Source organism: Stegodyphus dumicola, chromosome 3, assembly GCF_044657685.1.
Source record: "Stegodyphus dumicola isolate Sdum_Otavi_A_Nest chromosome 3, ASM4465768v1".
Lineage (NCBI taxonomy): Eukaryota > Metazoa > Arthropoda > Arachnida > Araneae > Eresidae > Stegodyphus > Stegodyphus dumicola.
The window spans coordinates 93,772,093-93,788,627 of NC_140770.1; the positions used below are offsets into that span (position 1 = coordinate 93,772,093).

Consider the following 16,535-nt stretch of genomic DNA (forward strand, 5'->3'; position numbering starts at 1 on the left):
TGTTGGTTTCCGCGAGTTCGCCCCATCTACCATCACTCGGTTTCTTTTTCAAGAGGCATCTAAATATCCCCTTGTATGATGAAGAACTCACCAGAATTTCGGTGGTACTGTAGATGTAGATTTTAATGAGCTATAGGTAGTTAGTAAGTCCTTCCATCACTATTGTGTCCTGGCGGTTGCTCTTTCGAGCAATTATCGTTACTGTTCGTGATTAAAAGTATTTACTTTTACCTTCGATGCCATTTTGAGTTTTTACCTCGCCCCTTTGGTTTCACCGTCAAATTTCCTTTAGTATCTTTACGTTACATTTATGCTTATCGAATTTTCATTTGGAGCATTATATACTTAATCATTTTGTTTTACAGAACTTCCCTTGCCTTACCTTGTTTGTACGCTATAAGCAAGTAAGTACATCTTTTGCAATGAAATATTGTAAACTTTTATCCTAAAAACATCATGTAAATAATAGGTTTCATTGCTTACACTATGTTATAAATGTATACAGTTATTTATATAGGTGTTTCGGCAATGAAATTTTAAATCAATTGTGCTAAAAATAAGTTGACTTTGGAATATTTAATTGTTAAGTTAAATCATGAAATTTATCTAATTACTTACACAAAAATGTGGATATTTTTCAACCACCATACACTGACGTGAACATATTTTTTTAGATATCTGTTCTTCGTTTGCACTAAATAAAATTCAACGAAATTGCAAAACTTCTTAAAAATACTTTTAGTACTAAATAGAGTAAGGAGGTGAAAAAGAAAGAAAACTTTGGAACATTTCAAATCATTTTATTATACCATATATTACATAAGTGTCTCGTACTGATATATTAAAATCATTTCCTAAGAAATAAACAAAGTACATATTGACTAGAATAATCCAAACCAAGCTCAAAATTAAAAACAAAATTCGATGTATTTGACACAAAACACGTAAATAAAGTAAATATCTTCTTTGTATTAATTTAAATGAAATTTCTTAAAAAATTATCACTGTTATATCTTTCAGATATTAGCAATTTAATTTATCATAAGAAGGCATGTAAATATAAAATGCACACGAAGTCGAAAGTAATAAATATTAATCCTTAAGTCATAGATATTATTTTTAGAAGGTACAAGAATATTTCATTTTTAAGTCAGATTTTTATTTTTAACTTTAGCCTATACTGACTTTTGTCTAAACTCGAGCAATCTTTTCTAGAACAGAATGAGCTGCTGAGGCGCAATGAAAGTGCCTCAGTAAAGTGGAAGTATGACTAGCAATTTGAATAGTCTCGAGTAGCAAGTGGTTAGGAGAAATTGTTCACACTGGCCAAGTATAAGTATATTTATTGTATTATAACAGGCTAATAATAACTTTTTTCTATTTAACTATGTAAATGAACGAATGGTCTAAATTAATTTTAATAATTTATTTGGTTGTAAACTTGCACTGTAAGTCAGCCTCACCTGAGAAATTAGTTTTCTAAAAGGCATTGTAGAGGACTGAATTGGAGGCATTCTAACGAAAAAGGAAGTCAAAAGAAAGCTATTTAAAGAAAAGAAATAACAGATTTAACAGTTTGTTGATTTTTAAGTCTACATTTAAAGTAACCTATTATGCGTTTATGCAAATACTTCAGATTTTCTTTTAAAAAAATAACAAAAAATTACCAAAGAAAGGTAACTTCAAAAACATTTTATTTTTAAATGAGAAATTTTTATTTTTATTTTAAGACTTAGATCATACGTTTTAAATGAAATAATTATTTACAAGAGGTAAGCGTAATTTTTAATTTATTGCTCATTTAAAATCTAAATAACTGACTAATTACCGTAGAAAAAGATTTTTCACGAGCTTACAAGTTTTTTATAAGAAGACGATAAGGCATAAAAATGAAATGTTATGTTTTAATGAAGAGATATTATTTTTTCAATAAATAAATGTTTAAAATTAGTAGTTTATAGCAAGTAGGAGTACTAACTGATACTCTAAATTAAATTAAATAAATATTGCTATATTCTTTAGCAATTTGTTTAATTAATATAAATATCACTTGCATTGTTTTATTTTCTGATTTTATGAATTAGTATTTGTTTTATCACAAGGCAAATCTTTTAAAAGCCTATTTTCAGTTTTTTTCGGGGTATAAAGTAATTAGATATATACAAGTTGATGTAGTTATATTAATATTTACTCATTACCTTGCTATGTGGATTATAGAAACAATTTAGGTGATTTCTAAATTCATAAGAATTCCATTTGGATTAGAAGTGAACTAGGAAAATAGTTAATCAGACTTCACAAAAATGTAACTAAGGATCAACTTACGTAATTCTTGATTTTTTTTTTATTAACCTAATCCTTAAATGTCTTAATGTCAAACATCTTAATGTTTTACGTCTCTAAACGTCTTAATATTTAAATGTTTTATTAACTTATATTCAGAGTAAAATAACATAATTACTTAAAAAGCATTATAAAGACAAATCATTTTATAAAATTATATTTGACACTTTAAAATCAAATATAATTATGGACCAAAAAGAAGCACTTAATTTTACAACACTTTTATGCTTATTAAATCCTCAAAAGAGTGACTTGATAACATTTCTTCAAACAGTTCCCATTTTTTACAATTTAAACAAATTTTACGGAGGTCAGTGTTTAAATGCTTTCATATCTGTTCAAGTCAGTTAATCTTTATTCTTCTACCAGCTGCTGCAATGATAATTTATTTACATACATTCTTGCTTCGTAGCCATAGTTTCATTCACTTGTATTCTACTGGAAGTTTATTATCAAAGGAAATCGTTGTTTGCCTTTAACCAGGTACAGAATTATCTTCCAAGTCATTAATGATACTATGAAATTCTTCAACAACTGTACATCTGTCTTGACCTTGAAGGCCATCGGGGATAAAACTTTACAATTATTTGAATAAATGTGATTATATTTTGGCATCTGGTGGTTCAGATATCATTATCCTTTCTGGTAAAATAAACATTGAAGTGAACGTACGACTTGAGACATACAGACTCAGTTGCCCAGAACCTTTTCTTCATCAAGTGATATCTGCAGCAAATAGCTCAGATTTCATCATTGAAAGGGCTCAACCGCCAGCACCCAATCGGATGATGTAACCGACATACGGCATGGATCATGACGTCATGCATAGTGAGGATAAGATCCAATGTGGGATGTTACGTGACCAGGGTGATGGGGCATGGTGTGAGTGGACGCTGCAGCAATGTTCGAATACAAATTGGCACTCGGATTGGTCCAGTATGAGGTAGGAGCAGGAAATATACTGCCAGTAGTCGACGGGATTCCGGTATGAGCTCCGACAAAGTTCAGTTTTGGACTGTGATGGTAGCCTGACATAAAGAGATCTGACTGGTATTTATAGGTTGGGTCAGCTGCAGTGGGTTGTGTAGCCTGTGCAAGACCTTGGAAGTCAAATTTATAAGCATAACGTTTTCCATGAACTTTGGTCATGATGTTTTTATCGTAATAATATCGCAAGGCTCTACTTAATTTGTCGTAATTCATATTGGGTTTGCTTTTACGTTCACCCCAACGTCTAGCCACTTCATCTGGGTCAGTGAGTTTAAATTCACCATTAGTCCCTTCCCAAGTGATGCAATTTGCATTACTACTGTCTGATAGTAGCTCCAACAAAAACTGCCACAGTTGTATCTGGCCACTTCCTAAAAAAACAACAGAATCATAAATAACGAATCATCATGACAAAGAAAATAAATGATATTATTTTATATGTCAAATCATATCACTTATGAAAACCATACTGTTTATTTACATGAATTTTGACATGCTCTCCATCAACTATAGTTGCTTTAACGTTTTGTTCATGGCAGATTTTAATTGCATATATTTAAACATTCTTCTCGTGGTTGGCTAATACAAATATAGCAAGGAATATGATGATGTTTTGAATTTCTAAGGGTATTTTAACTTATATTAAGAGATGAAATAACAAGAAAAGTCCGTACAGGCAGCTCATTCTATCTATAATAGATCTCAGTTCAGAAATGTTAATACTCGAGAGTTGATTCACTGAAATTTAAGATTTATTTTATTCGACAATTTTTAGACATGGAGATTTAACCCATGAAGGATATGAGAAGCGGGAATGTATTAAAAGGTCATCATTAGTTTTCTTCTTATCAGATGCGATCAATAAACAAAAGTTTAATAGATATATAGATGCTGTATACTATATCATAAATCGAATAGTCGGTAAGTTCACTTCGATACACATTCAATGTATGCAAAGAGTCATGCTTGTATACTTTGAATATATGTCGAAATGAATATAATTTTGAATAATTCACAGTTAGGTAAACTTCCAAATTTTGAAACGTTCACCTAACTATGCAAAGTTTCAAAAAATCGAAATTAATTTAAGGTAAATTTGGTAGTTTGAAATAATAACTATTTAGATGCCCTTTTCGAGTAATTTTCCAATATTATTATTTGGGTAATTTAACTACATATATTAAACTAAAATTAATCTACTGAAATTATTAATTTAATGTATTCAGCTTTAAACTTCAAGTATGCAATATACACTGCAGTTCAGTAAAAGGACACTGAGACTTACAAAGTTGTACAACTTTCATAAACTTGTAAAGCTCCAGTTTTATTGAAACAAGCAATTTTTCTGCTTGTGTAGGCTAAGGTATTTTCCCTTCAAACTGACCTTTTAAATACGCTTTTCCCTACACTGCACTTCAGCCACTTTCCCCTCGCTACCCCCTTGACCTTTTAATGCGTATACCAAACCTCTCTTTCACTCAATCCCTCCACTCTGTCTCATCCAAGCCGAATCTCAACAAGAGAGGACACTCAGTGGGGGTGGACGAGTGGAGCTTAAGCCTAATGACACCAAGCAGAGCGAAAATTGCGGCAACATCACGAAGGCAGGACACGTGACGACACGTAGAGACAATTAGCAGCCATCAGGCTGGTCTGCCCTCCTCCCTCTTCTTTCGGCAGAAGATAAGACAAAGGAATCCAGGAAGGAGGAGGGGGTTATCTGCAGAAGGATCTTTTCATTTTGTGGGTACTTTTAGGCTTAGCGAAGGGGAGCGATTACTAAGAAGCATTAGAGATATGTGACTTGTATAATAGAAGGTTGAACATGGCGACGACCGTCTTCTTTGACTCTAGATGCTTGACTTTTGTTCAGGATGTCATTTGAAGTGACTTCAAAGAGCTCACTGAATTAGAAATGAAGACGTACATTAAAAAATTCATAGTCTAACTCACATCTTATTGAACACATATTCTTATCATATACCATATAATGAGTATTAACACATAAAGAGTATTTTTTCATTTGTTTTCTGCTAATACGTATGTACATATACTCATTCCATAACGGAGAACATGATTTAGAAAATAGTTTAATTGGAAAAAAAATTCCTTGAGCTGGATTTTTTGTTGACCACTCTAAACAATATTTCATAATTCATTTCATAAAATTGAAAAATTCATTTATAATTCATGTATAGTTAAATGTCAAATTATAGTTAAAACAGAATGTAACGTAGAAAATTCACCTTGTTTTAAATTACTCTCTTTCTTCAACGATAATATTTACTATTATTGTTCATATTGCCTATAAGCTTTAGATATGCTTTTTATATTTTTATTTGTTAGGGCTTAATATTTCATTTTAATATATATCAATTTTTGTTCGCTTTATCATTAGTTTCTTCGTTTAGAAATTCATTTGAAGGAATAGAGCATATTATTCTTATTTACAAAATTTATTATTCCTTTTCACTGCAACAGCATTATGAAAGCTGTATAAAAAACAAAATTGGTTTATTTGTTTACATTTTCAAATATGTACGATAAAGATCATAATCTACAAAAATAATACCTGACATGGCAGCGAACGAAATTTAGGAGTATTTTATTAGTCTTTTATCTTTTCCAAACATATCTGTCTTCTGAAATCAAACTAAGTCGTTCTTATTCTACAATCTACCATGAGCAGGACAAGATAACTCGAAATACTGCTAATTTTATTTTTAGACAGCAAATAATTCGCAGAATTCTCTAACAAAAGACTTCGTCGCCAAACTTCAAAGATTATTTGATACCAGCATTTGTAAACTGATATTTATTAGACAAATTCGACTAATAGCAATATTACTGTAACTCATGTAACCGAACTTAAGTCTCATAAGTAATCGACTTAACATTTTCAAGATAAAAGCCAAGAAGCTTGTTCGTGTGAATTTTGGTGAGTTAAACTAGATGTGTGATTTTTAAAATTTAAATTATCTTTTCAAATGTTTTCGTTTTTAGTAAGATACACATTCAAAATTGGAATTTGAAGTAAAGTTTAACTTCAGGTGCAGACTACAGAATTACCAGATAATTGTATCAGATGATATACTTGGTGTTGGTTAAAAGCTTCTTGCTTTATGAACATTCGTATGATTGAACATATTAGTGCCCTGGCATAAGATGTTTGATTAAATGACACTAATAGGACAGCACTGTTAATGCAGGGCTAATTTCTAGCAGCTCAGCATGAGAAAGTAGCCACTGTAGACTCTTCACTGACTGTTCTGAATGGGGGGGAAAATCTTAATTTACGTGGTAAGCTTATTTCATTCACTATATTCTTTGAGTTTTCCTCTTCTCTATTGCTCACATTTAAAGACATTAGGATTTTTGGAGAGAGGAATTTCTTGAAATATTCACTGTACTCTCTCGAGGAAGCGAAGCAGATACAGAGCTTAGTACAGAGCTGAGATCTGCTACTAAGTACATGTTAGCAGAACGTGAAATAAATACTTTTGATTTCTTATATCAGTATCGAAAGAATTTATTTAGCTTTCGTACATGGTGTGTAATTCAAAGGAGAAAACACATTTACAGGAAATATTATACATCCGTCTCTTGACGGATGAATATATTTATTTACACATAGGAATATAAATTTCATCACGTTCTGAATAATTATTAAAAGAAATTTTATTTACATATTTATGCGCTGGATAAATTCTTTTCCTGATAACGTTTATGTAAATCCGTTTGGAAGTGATGTTCAGTGAATTTATAGGTAATCGACTAATCCAATTTGGATATAAATTATTGTCCACATATTTTAACTTGGATTCCTCTATACGTATATTTGGTAGTTTCAAAATAAACAATATTTGAAAATTTTACTGTGCCCTTGCCAACAATCAAAACTGGATTTTCAGATTATTCGACTGATATATTAACTACTACAACTCAGCAATGCATGGAAGGAATATTTAATTCTTTCATACGCCTTCAACTGAAGGGCTGTTTGAGAAAGATGCGATAGCCAGTCGACGAATCCTAATTTAGGACAAACTATCGAGCCTAGTTTTTAGTTCTGAAAGTATCGTAGCATCTTTATGATTTCTAGATCTCTTGAAAAATTCGTTATGTTCATAGGAAATCGAATCTGGATTTTCAGTATTTTATAATGACATTCTGACTATGAAAATTCATATCTGAGGAGTATTTTTATTTCTTAATAACAAAGTTAGTAGATAAAACTCATGCAGGTCTCACATCAGTTTTCATTGCAAGCTTAAAATATATATATAAGAAAGAAGGGAAAGAAGAAATATATACCTCTCTCTCTCTCTCTATATATATATATATAAATATATACACACAAAGTACAAGTTTTTATTCTTACCTGATGTAGCTAACCGACTACTTGTTGGCCCAAACATTTGATAGGGATCTACAAAAGAAAAGTATATAAAGTTTAAAATGTGAACGCAAATATTATTACTTTCTTTCTAATAAGTTTAACTTTCTTACAGAGTTAGTATTATAAAGGAGAAAACACATTTACGAATGAAACAGGAATATAATTTTCAACATTTTTACGTTCTGTAAAATTATTATTTGGCATTCTATTTCCATATTTATATGCTGTATTTAATACTTTCCCTAAATGATTGTAGGTATTCCCTAAATGTACATTCTTTTGGAAGTGATGATGGTTACCTTTACCAGAACTTACATTTTAGAATTTCATGTATATATACGTTTCAGATTTACGATTGCTTGCAATTAGCTAAACTAGTAATTTTAATAAAAATCAAGGGTTACAGTTAAAAATCAAAGACTGTGCTTACGAAATGAACTAATATTTCGAAACCGAAAATAATTTTTAAAAAGTATAGATAATTTACATAATAGGATTCTATAGTTTATTTTTCACTTGGTTTTCCAAAGTCAATGTGAAAATGTAGTTTAAGTATAATCACTCAATTTGGTTACAGACAAATAAGATATCTGCGCTTAGAAAAATGATGCATAAAATTTTTATAATTTCTTTTATTAATAATGAAGTGATTTTTAAGTGTTATTATTGTTATAATTGTTGTATATTAGAAATTTAGAGCTTGAATACTTATTAATGGTTGTTATCTGATAAATAAACTCAGGATTTAGTTTAAAAATAAAACCTCTAAGAGAATAAATAATGCATCGAAATAAAAAAAAAGCATAGATAAACAATGGCTTTTACATTTATTGTTTGCAACCAAATTTAATCAAAAATTCATTTTTGAATTGGTATTTTAAATTCAATTAAAAAATCTATAATGTATGTAATTAAATTTTCATTAACGTTGTCAATATTTGGTTGCTGTTGATTACCTTAGTGTTTTGAAATTCATCATATTTATTATTGAAACAAAACTCGGTTGCGTACGAGTCCAAAATACATAATATATTTCTCCAGCTTTGCAGCACAACTTTGTACTATCCTTAACTCTGGAATAATTCCTTTCTATGTATCTCCGCATCCTGTTTAGAAGGCTTGGCACGTGGAATATATCAAATCCAATAAGCTGCATGTGCAGACCTTGCCCTTCGAATATATAAATATATACATTGGCTGATATAACTATATTTATAAGCCTCGCCCGGAGGCATGACTGACAAGCGGGGGAACGTATGGTGTCCGTCACTTTCGAATATTAATACTTATATGCGGTTGAAGAGTGAAATATCAATATTAGCCATACGCTCAGTGTCAGCAAGGCGTAACGATTTGGCGTGTTTACTTGGCCGTGACGCCCTCTATGATGCGGATTTGGGTTTCTCCCTTACCATGTTGAAATAAATGTACAGAGAGTTATTTCTTACTAGGATTTGATACTGCGTATTTTTTATTTAATACTGTGTAGAATGAAATGCTATGGGAAATAACTTTTTACGATTATATTGTCTGTTTACTACGTCAAAGTATGTGTTAAAAGAAATAAATGTATTATAATGTATCATCAAGCTTTTACAGAAGAGTTAAATAGTACATTCGTGAAAGTTTTATCTTATACAAAAAATACATATTTGATCATAACAAGGAGGAGTATTTATTTTGATTTTGTTTAGTTGCAAAGCTAGGGAATCGAATGTAATATAAAGTAAAAAAATATTTTAAAGGAGGATATCAAATAAAATTTTATATTTTTCGATGTATTATAAAACCAATATTCTTTCTTTGAAGAGAAAAACTGTCTTTTCATCCGCAAATAATTGTTACATTTTCCTTTCTTTTCTTGAAACAATTGTTGTTACTACTGTATGTTATTATGAAACAATTGTAGTTACTATTGTATGTTATTATTTTCCATTTTCGCTATAGGAATAGCAAAAATGGAACGAAATTGCAACTGAAAGAATTAAGATTTTACTGTTAAGCAGTAATTGTCGTAGGTAATTACTATTAAATAGCTTTAATAAACTGAAAGATATTTATGCATTTTGATATAATAATGGAATTTGTATCCTCAAGGCAAGAGAAAATAAATGATAGAATTCGGAATTTAATATCTATTGATGTATATTTCAATTTAAATTCAAGTATGATAAACATTTTCATCTGATTACACAATATTTTTGCTAAACGTTACTGAAGAAAGAGTTATATACTTTCGACTACTGAAATTAATAACTCAACATGAAACAATTTAATATATGGACTGATCAGAAATAGAAGAAATCTTTGAACAATCATTTTTATATTTTGTGATAAAGCTTCCTACTTTTGTCTAATTCATAGCTTTAAATTTCATATTTGTCCGTTTTATCTATTCCAATTAGTAACTATAAATTCGTATGTACAACTATTGCGTATTCATTTGTATGCATAATTATTGCGTATTTATGTTCAAAACTTTTTCGTAATTCGTATGTATAACTATTGCGTATTTTGTATTCCGTATAATTATTATTTATTTATTTTTTGCTTTCTTACATAAATTTGTGCCCTTTACGAGTCCATCCTTTTCTATCAAATAAATATAAAAAGATGTTTATAGAAATTCTAAACAAAATTGTTTTGAAAAATTGACGAATAAATTGACAAAAAAGTGTAGGAAATACTCTGCTTGTCACTGTGCTGCATAAAATCAATGTCCTTAATAAATTAGAAATGATTCTAGAAGCAGCTTTCAGGATTTAAACATAAACAAATTTAAGTTTATAAGGTATTTTCTCCCTTCTTTAAGCATGCCTTCGTGGTGTAACGGTAGCACAATGGGTGCTACTCGAGAGGTCCAGTTTCGAGTCCCAGAGAGGCAGTGATCATTTTTCATGTCTCCTTCTTAAAATAACTTAATGTATCTATAATGGCGCACCACGATTTGACGATTGAGTCCCCTTATCCTCTGTCACCCTTTAAAAGGTATATTTTCCCTCCATTCAGCATGCCTTAGTGGCTGCTGACTCGGCGCTATTCGAGAGCTAGCACACTCGGCGCTATTCGAGAGGTGCACGTTCGAGTCCCGGCGAAGGCATTGCTCATTTTTCAAGTCACCCACATCAAAATAATTTAATGATTCTATAAGTTATAAAATGCATGTAAGAGACAAACAATACGATAAATGAGCGCATAAATTGTTAAAATAGATTACTTACCTACTGTGAATATTATTTAAGATTTTACCCTCTAATAAGCAAATGAAGCTTTAAGAAAGTTTAAATTAATTAAGTTTATATAAATGCTCTTAAAATTATTTTTCCTTTTCACGTGAATTAATCAATTACAATTAATTTTAATATACATTTAGTAAATAACAATTTAAGTCGAAAACTTGGATGCGCTTCAGGATTCCTTATTTATGCACCCGGGATGTTTTGATACTGAAAAGGTTACTCTTTTAGATTCAAATTAAACAGCTTTCTGAAGGTTAATCAGAATACCTTACAGAATTAAATATTCCTAGTTTTATTTCACATAGATTCTAGTTAGTAGTAATTTTCGATTCGAAATACCCTATTAAATAAAGCCTTTCTTCCTTGTATTCTGTATTTAATAACTAACTCACTTGTGATACTAAGTTTCCCTGAAAGTATAACTTTCAATTTTCCGATTGCTAATTGAGTTTCAATGAAGCTTAAATCTTTCAACACCAAAACTTCTTAACAACTTTAGCACCCATGTTTATGAATTCAGTCTAAACTGCGTGTAACTTTTATGTTTAAATAAACGTGGGTGAGCTAGAAATTAGCACACTAATTAGCCTTTGTAAAGCCAGAAAACTTTATTTTCGCAATCGACAGACCAACTGATCCACTTGGCAAGTTGCTCTAACTAATTCAGAATTAATCATTACATACCAAAGCGTATTAATTGCAAAATGCCTCTGAATCTTTAACAAAAGGTTTTTCAAGCAAATTGATAAAATAACAAACTGCAAAATTAGCTACTATTTGTTATCTTAAAAGGGAAGCAATTAAAATAAAATATAGATTCCTGAGGTCTGGAGTTTTAAACTCTCGCTTCATAAAAGACAGATTTGATTTAAGTTTGTTACATTATTTTACAATACATATATGTATGTATAAAGGAACACAAAATAATTTTATATAAAAATATAATAATTCCATATATACATGTATGTATATTAGATTCACAGCTTTATGTAATTATAGTATGAAAAATATTGTTTCAACGAGTGAAAAATTAACTAACCTAAGCGTCGACATTTAATTATATCAGAAGCTTCAAGTAAGTGTCAAATAGCTTACACAAATTCAAACATTTGTCAAATGTAAATGTCAAACGTTTGCGTTCTTAAGATTTCTCTTTTAATCATTTACGATATAATATGACATTTAGCACGCCAGATCTTTAGATACAAGGACAGAACAACTCCAATAAAATTACTGTGCACCTTGTAAAGAAATACCGTAATCGCGTAAGACTTCGACTGTGACATTCGCCGAAGATGCGACTAAGTATTAACTTCCGCATATGTTTAACCGAGAGCATTTGTGCATGCAAAGTAAGAATGAATAACAATGAGAGTTGAATACCCAGCAGCAAAAGAAAAGAAAAATGAGCTGATCGCAAACAAACGTCATTCCTGCTTGCACATTAAACGTGAAAAGGATTTGAGTAATGATGAACATTTCAAGCAGTTCCGAAATCTTAGCAAAAGAACGATTGAAGCATTAGATTAAGGCACATAATTCAGGAAGGAAAATGGGGTCCTTCTCCAAAGCGTAAGAAAATTAATTTCATTATCATTTAACATTCTTATCCCTCTACATTTACGCACTGAAAAATGTGACTAGATATTAAAACCTATAAATAAATATTTTAAGTTTCATAGGAATATAATATCTAAAATAGCTTGTGATGTTTGTTAAAATAATTATTATTCAGCAACATAGGATGGTTCATGTAGAACAGAGGTCGTACATTTTTAATATAAACCTTAAATATTTTTCATGTTTCATGTGTAAAATTTGTGATTCACATCATGTTCACAGTCTCATGCACGACTGAATGTTTTAGACGATTCGATGTAATATTTTTCTCAAAGATTATGTAACTGTTAAAATGAAATGGGCATTAGGACAGGGATACTTTCAGAAGATGGCGCAATATGTCACTCAGTACGAATAGTGATCGAGAATACAGTAACATTTCGCCACACCACCTTTTCAAAAATGTAATACCGTCAGTCTCATGCCGATGTATTACTGAATACTTTAGGCGATTCGATGTAATGCTTTTCTCAAAGATTATGAAACAGTTAGAAAGAAATTGGCATTAGTACAATGATAATTTCAAAAAAATGGCGCAATAATGTCACTCAGCATGAATAGTAATCGAGAATACAAGAACTTTCCGCGACACCATCTTTTCTAAAATCATTGGTCACATCGATTTCCCCATTTGACTAATTGGAAAGATTCCTGAATAAACAAGGATACTTGAAGACGTTAAAAACATTACCCATTATAAAATGATTAGTAATAGATATAGTATTAATCTAATTGCAAAGTACATGGAGCACAAAATGATAAACGACGTTTCCTGACACTGACTATTAATTCAATAGATCTACTTATTCAGTCACTAACATGTCTACTGTTTTATTTACAAAATGCAAAAGTAACTTCTATTAAAATTATTGTCCACGATAGAGTAACTCCACTAACAAGATAGAGTAATAGTAACTCCTATTAAAATTATTGCCCATGATAGAGGGATCGTTTTGAAAATAAAATTCAGTGTGAGTGTACCATAACACAATCTGATGCATCAATCAGTCAACTAAGAACAGCAAATTGAAATATGCGATAGACACAGGAAAATGTGATATATTAATAATTTCAAAGGAAAAAAAAAGGAATGGGAGCATCAAACGTTTCTTTATGCATTGAAAAAATATATAATTTTTTTACACAAAGCTCAATTCATATTAAGATTACACCGAGAGATAAAGTTGGTTTTTCGATTTATGTGTAACGCCCTGCAGTACTTTTAACGAAACCAAATAATGAAGAATCTGTATGTAGGTATGTACGTTTCTCGTACTGTGAAAAACTGATGGTACTTGGGGCCATCAATTTTTGAATTACGTAGTTCTCCACATGAACATGTGCATTTGAAAAACCGAATTTTGAATTTCGAATTTCATATTCCATATTTTGTAAAACTTTACAAAACACTTTTTGATTTACAAACTCAACGATTTGAAAGCGAGCCGTGGCAACGCTGTATGTAATAAAACACTTTTACCGCAGCCCGCGAGATAGTTAATTAATAATGCGAAAATGTAAAACGTTAATTATAAGAAGACAAAATAGGGTTTTTAAAACCATCTTAGTAAGAAAACTGAACATTGATATGATATACTGTGAAAAGACTGAAAAACAATACTAAAATGTATGGCAACAGTTAGCGTTCATCGGAAATTCTAAACGTATACTGCTAAGAGGCTTTTAAAAATTTTTTAATTTTGTTGTTGAATTGCGTATGGTGTACGTGCGAAGAAAATGTTGCTTAATAATAAAGCTAAAAAGACGAAAAATAAATAAATTAATAAAAATCTGAAAGTTTTCAGATTTTAAATTACGCCTAAAAGGGTCTTTTTTTAACGCTTTGTGTGTTACCTTTATTTATTAAATATCATGATTTTAAAATGAGCATAACTTTAGAGCATAACCTCGCGCGCTGGAGATAAGTTCCCCCACTCGTACAGTGTTACCATTGCTCTCGCTTTGAAATCGTTGAGTTTGTTAAAGTGTTAGAAAAATATGAAATAGGTTATAGAGGCACAAGGTATTTTTTGGAAGCAAGAGAAATGAAAAATTTGCAATGCCTTCGCCGGGAATCGAACCACGGACCTCTCAATTACGCGCTGAGCGTGCAGACCACTACACCACGAAGGCACGCTAAGAAGGCGGTAGAAATACCTTATAAGGTAATAAAACATTCCACATTCGGGCTTCCAGATGCACATAATCGGGTGGAAGCGTACGTTATTCAAAATTTGAAATTTTTATTCAAAATTTGATGGTTCTAGGTACCGTTGATTTATCACAATGCGAGAAACATACTTACATTTATACAGATTCTTCATTATTTAATCCACAATTCCTTTGGGCTAATAACTGGGTCAATAGGAGTGAATGTAACAGCAGACAGTTAGACTGCCAACTGAGCGAAAGCGTAAAAAACTTTAACAAACCCTTTGGGGGGACCGTTAACATCTGAACCGTTTCACACGTTTCTTTTTTTATTTTCAGTGAATATTGTTAAATTATTAATGATTTCAACAATAACATAATAGAAATGTTTTAAAGAATCTGCTGAACTGATTGAATAATTATGGGCATTTCAGTGAATATGATCATCATTTAATAAAAAAGAGGAAATAGGTATACCACCAAATACAGAAAACTTCCTATTAACCGAGTTAATGAGGTCCACGGTTAAACCCAAATCACGGTTAATACGGCTGCAGTTAAAGTTCTAGTTTATTTAATAATGATTCTGGTTTATTTAATAATGGTTTATTTAATTTAAGCATTCGAGGGCTATCTACTTAAAGGAAGGTGTGTCATTGTGGAGGACGTTCCAAAGAAAATTGGCTCGTATACACGTTATATATAAGGAAAACCACGAAATGTCCATGCAGCTAACCCGTTCGCCGGGATTCGAACCATGGACTACTAATGTTCATCTACTATCTCGCTCGGCCGTTCTCTGTTTAAAAGAACAGAGAAAAGAAACATAATCCGTATGACAACTAATAGAAGAAACACTACTAGCAATTCACCCGCATTTTTAAAGAGTCTAATTTAGAGAACAAGTTCATTTAGTCATGGCAATGAAATCTGCATTCAAAAGAAGAATACACTTCAAGACAGGAAGAACAATGTTTTTATTAGTAATTCTCTTCAAATTCATTAGGGTTCAACTGAAAACAGAAAATTAACAGCTAGTTTGGCGATTTAGCAATATATTTGTAATGACTGATTTAATGATGTTTATATATTACAGATTATGTATACTTAAATTAATTAATCTTGCGATAGATACATTTCCTAAATCGTTGATTCAATGTTATCACTGCTATTAGCCCATGCATTTTCTTCTAATTTTCATTTTCTACAAACATTTTGTTTATTCCGGTAGTTCTGATAGTAATGTTTCCATTGTTCTATAGTAAATAAACTTAATATTTATACAAAACTCGATTACTCCATCTTTGGATATTCGAATGTTATCTGTAGCAGATGTTCAAATATTACTAACACAGTTTTTCTATTTAGAAAAATTTTTAAAAATAATTTAATTGTAACAAAAAGCTGTTATTATTTATAACTAGAATTAATATTGGTCACTTGGTTATTCCGGAACCCATAACACAGATCTAAAAATAAAAGCTTGTAAATATAATTAAATTTTGAAAGCCAAAGCGACTCAGATAAATTTAATTGGTTGTAGTAAAACCTACAATGAGAACTGAACACGAGAATAGCTTGTAATCAGAATTAAATAAGAAAAACCTATAATCAGAATTGCATGATAAAGCCTAAAGTCAGAATAAAACACTCTAGAGTCTGAAATGAACATGTGAGTAGCCCTATAATCAGAACTGAATAATAAAACACATAATAAGAATTATAGAATAAAGCAGAAATAAACATTCTGTAATAAGAATTAAATACCCAAATAACTATTTAGGCAAAATATT

General features: G+C 30.6%; 1 protein-coding gene across 1 annotated transcript in view; it reads right to left on the minus strand.

The window, feature by feature from the left end:
* Window positions 1–810: 810 nt before the first annotated feature.
* LOC118188727 (retroviral integration site protein Fli-1 homolog) overlaps window positions 811–16,535 on the minus strand; it is a 339,942-nt gene continuing 324,217 nt past the window's right edge. Inside the window, exons 7-8 of the mRNA XM_085813083.1 lie at window positions 7,715–7,762; window positions 811–3,704 (exon numbers count right to left, since the gene is read on the minus strand). Of these exons, the coding sequence (XP_085669209.1) occupies window positions 3,163–3,704; window positions 7,715–7,762 (590 nt within the window). The 3' untranslated portion in view covers window positions 811–3,162. The remainder of the gene's footprint in view (window positions 3,705–7,714; window positions 7,763–16,535) is intronic.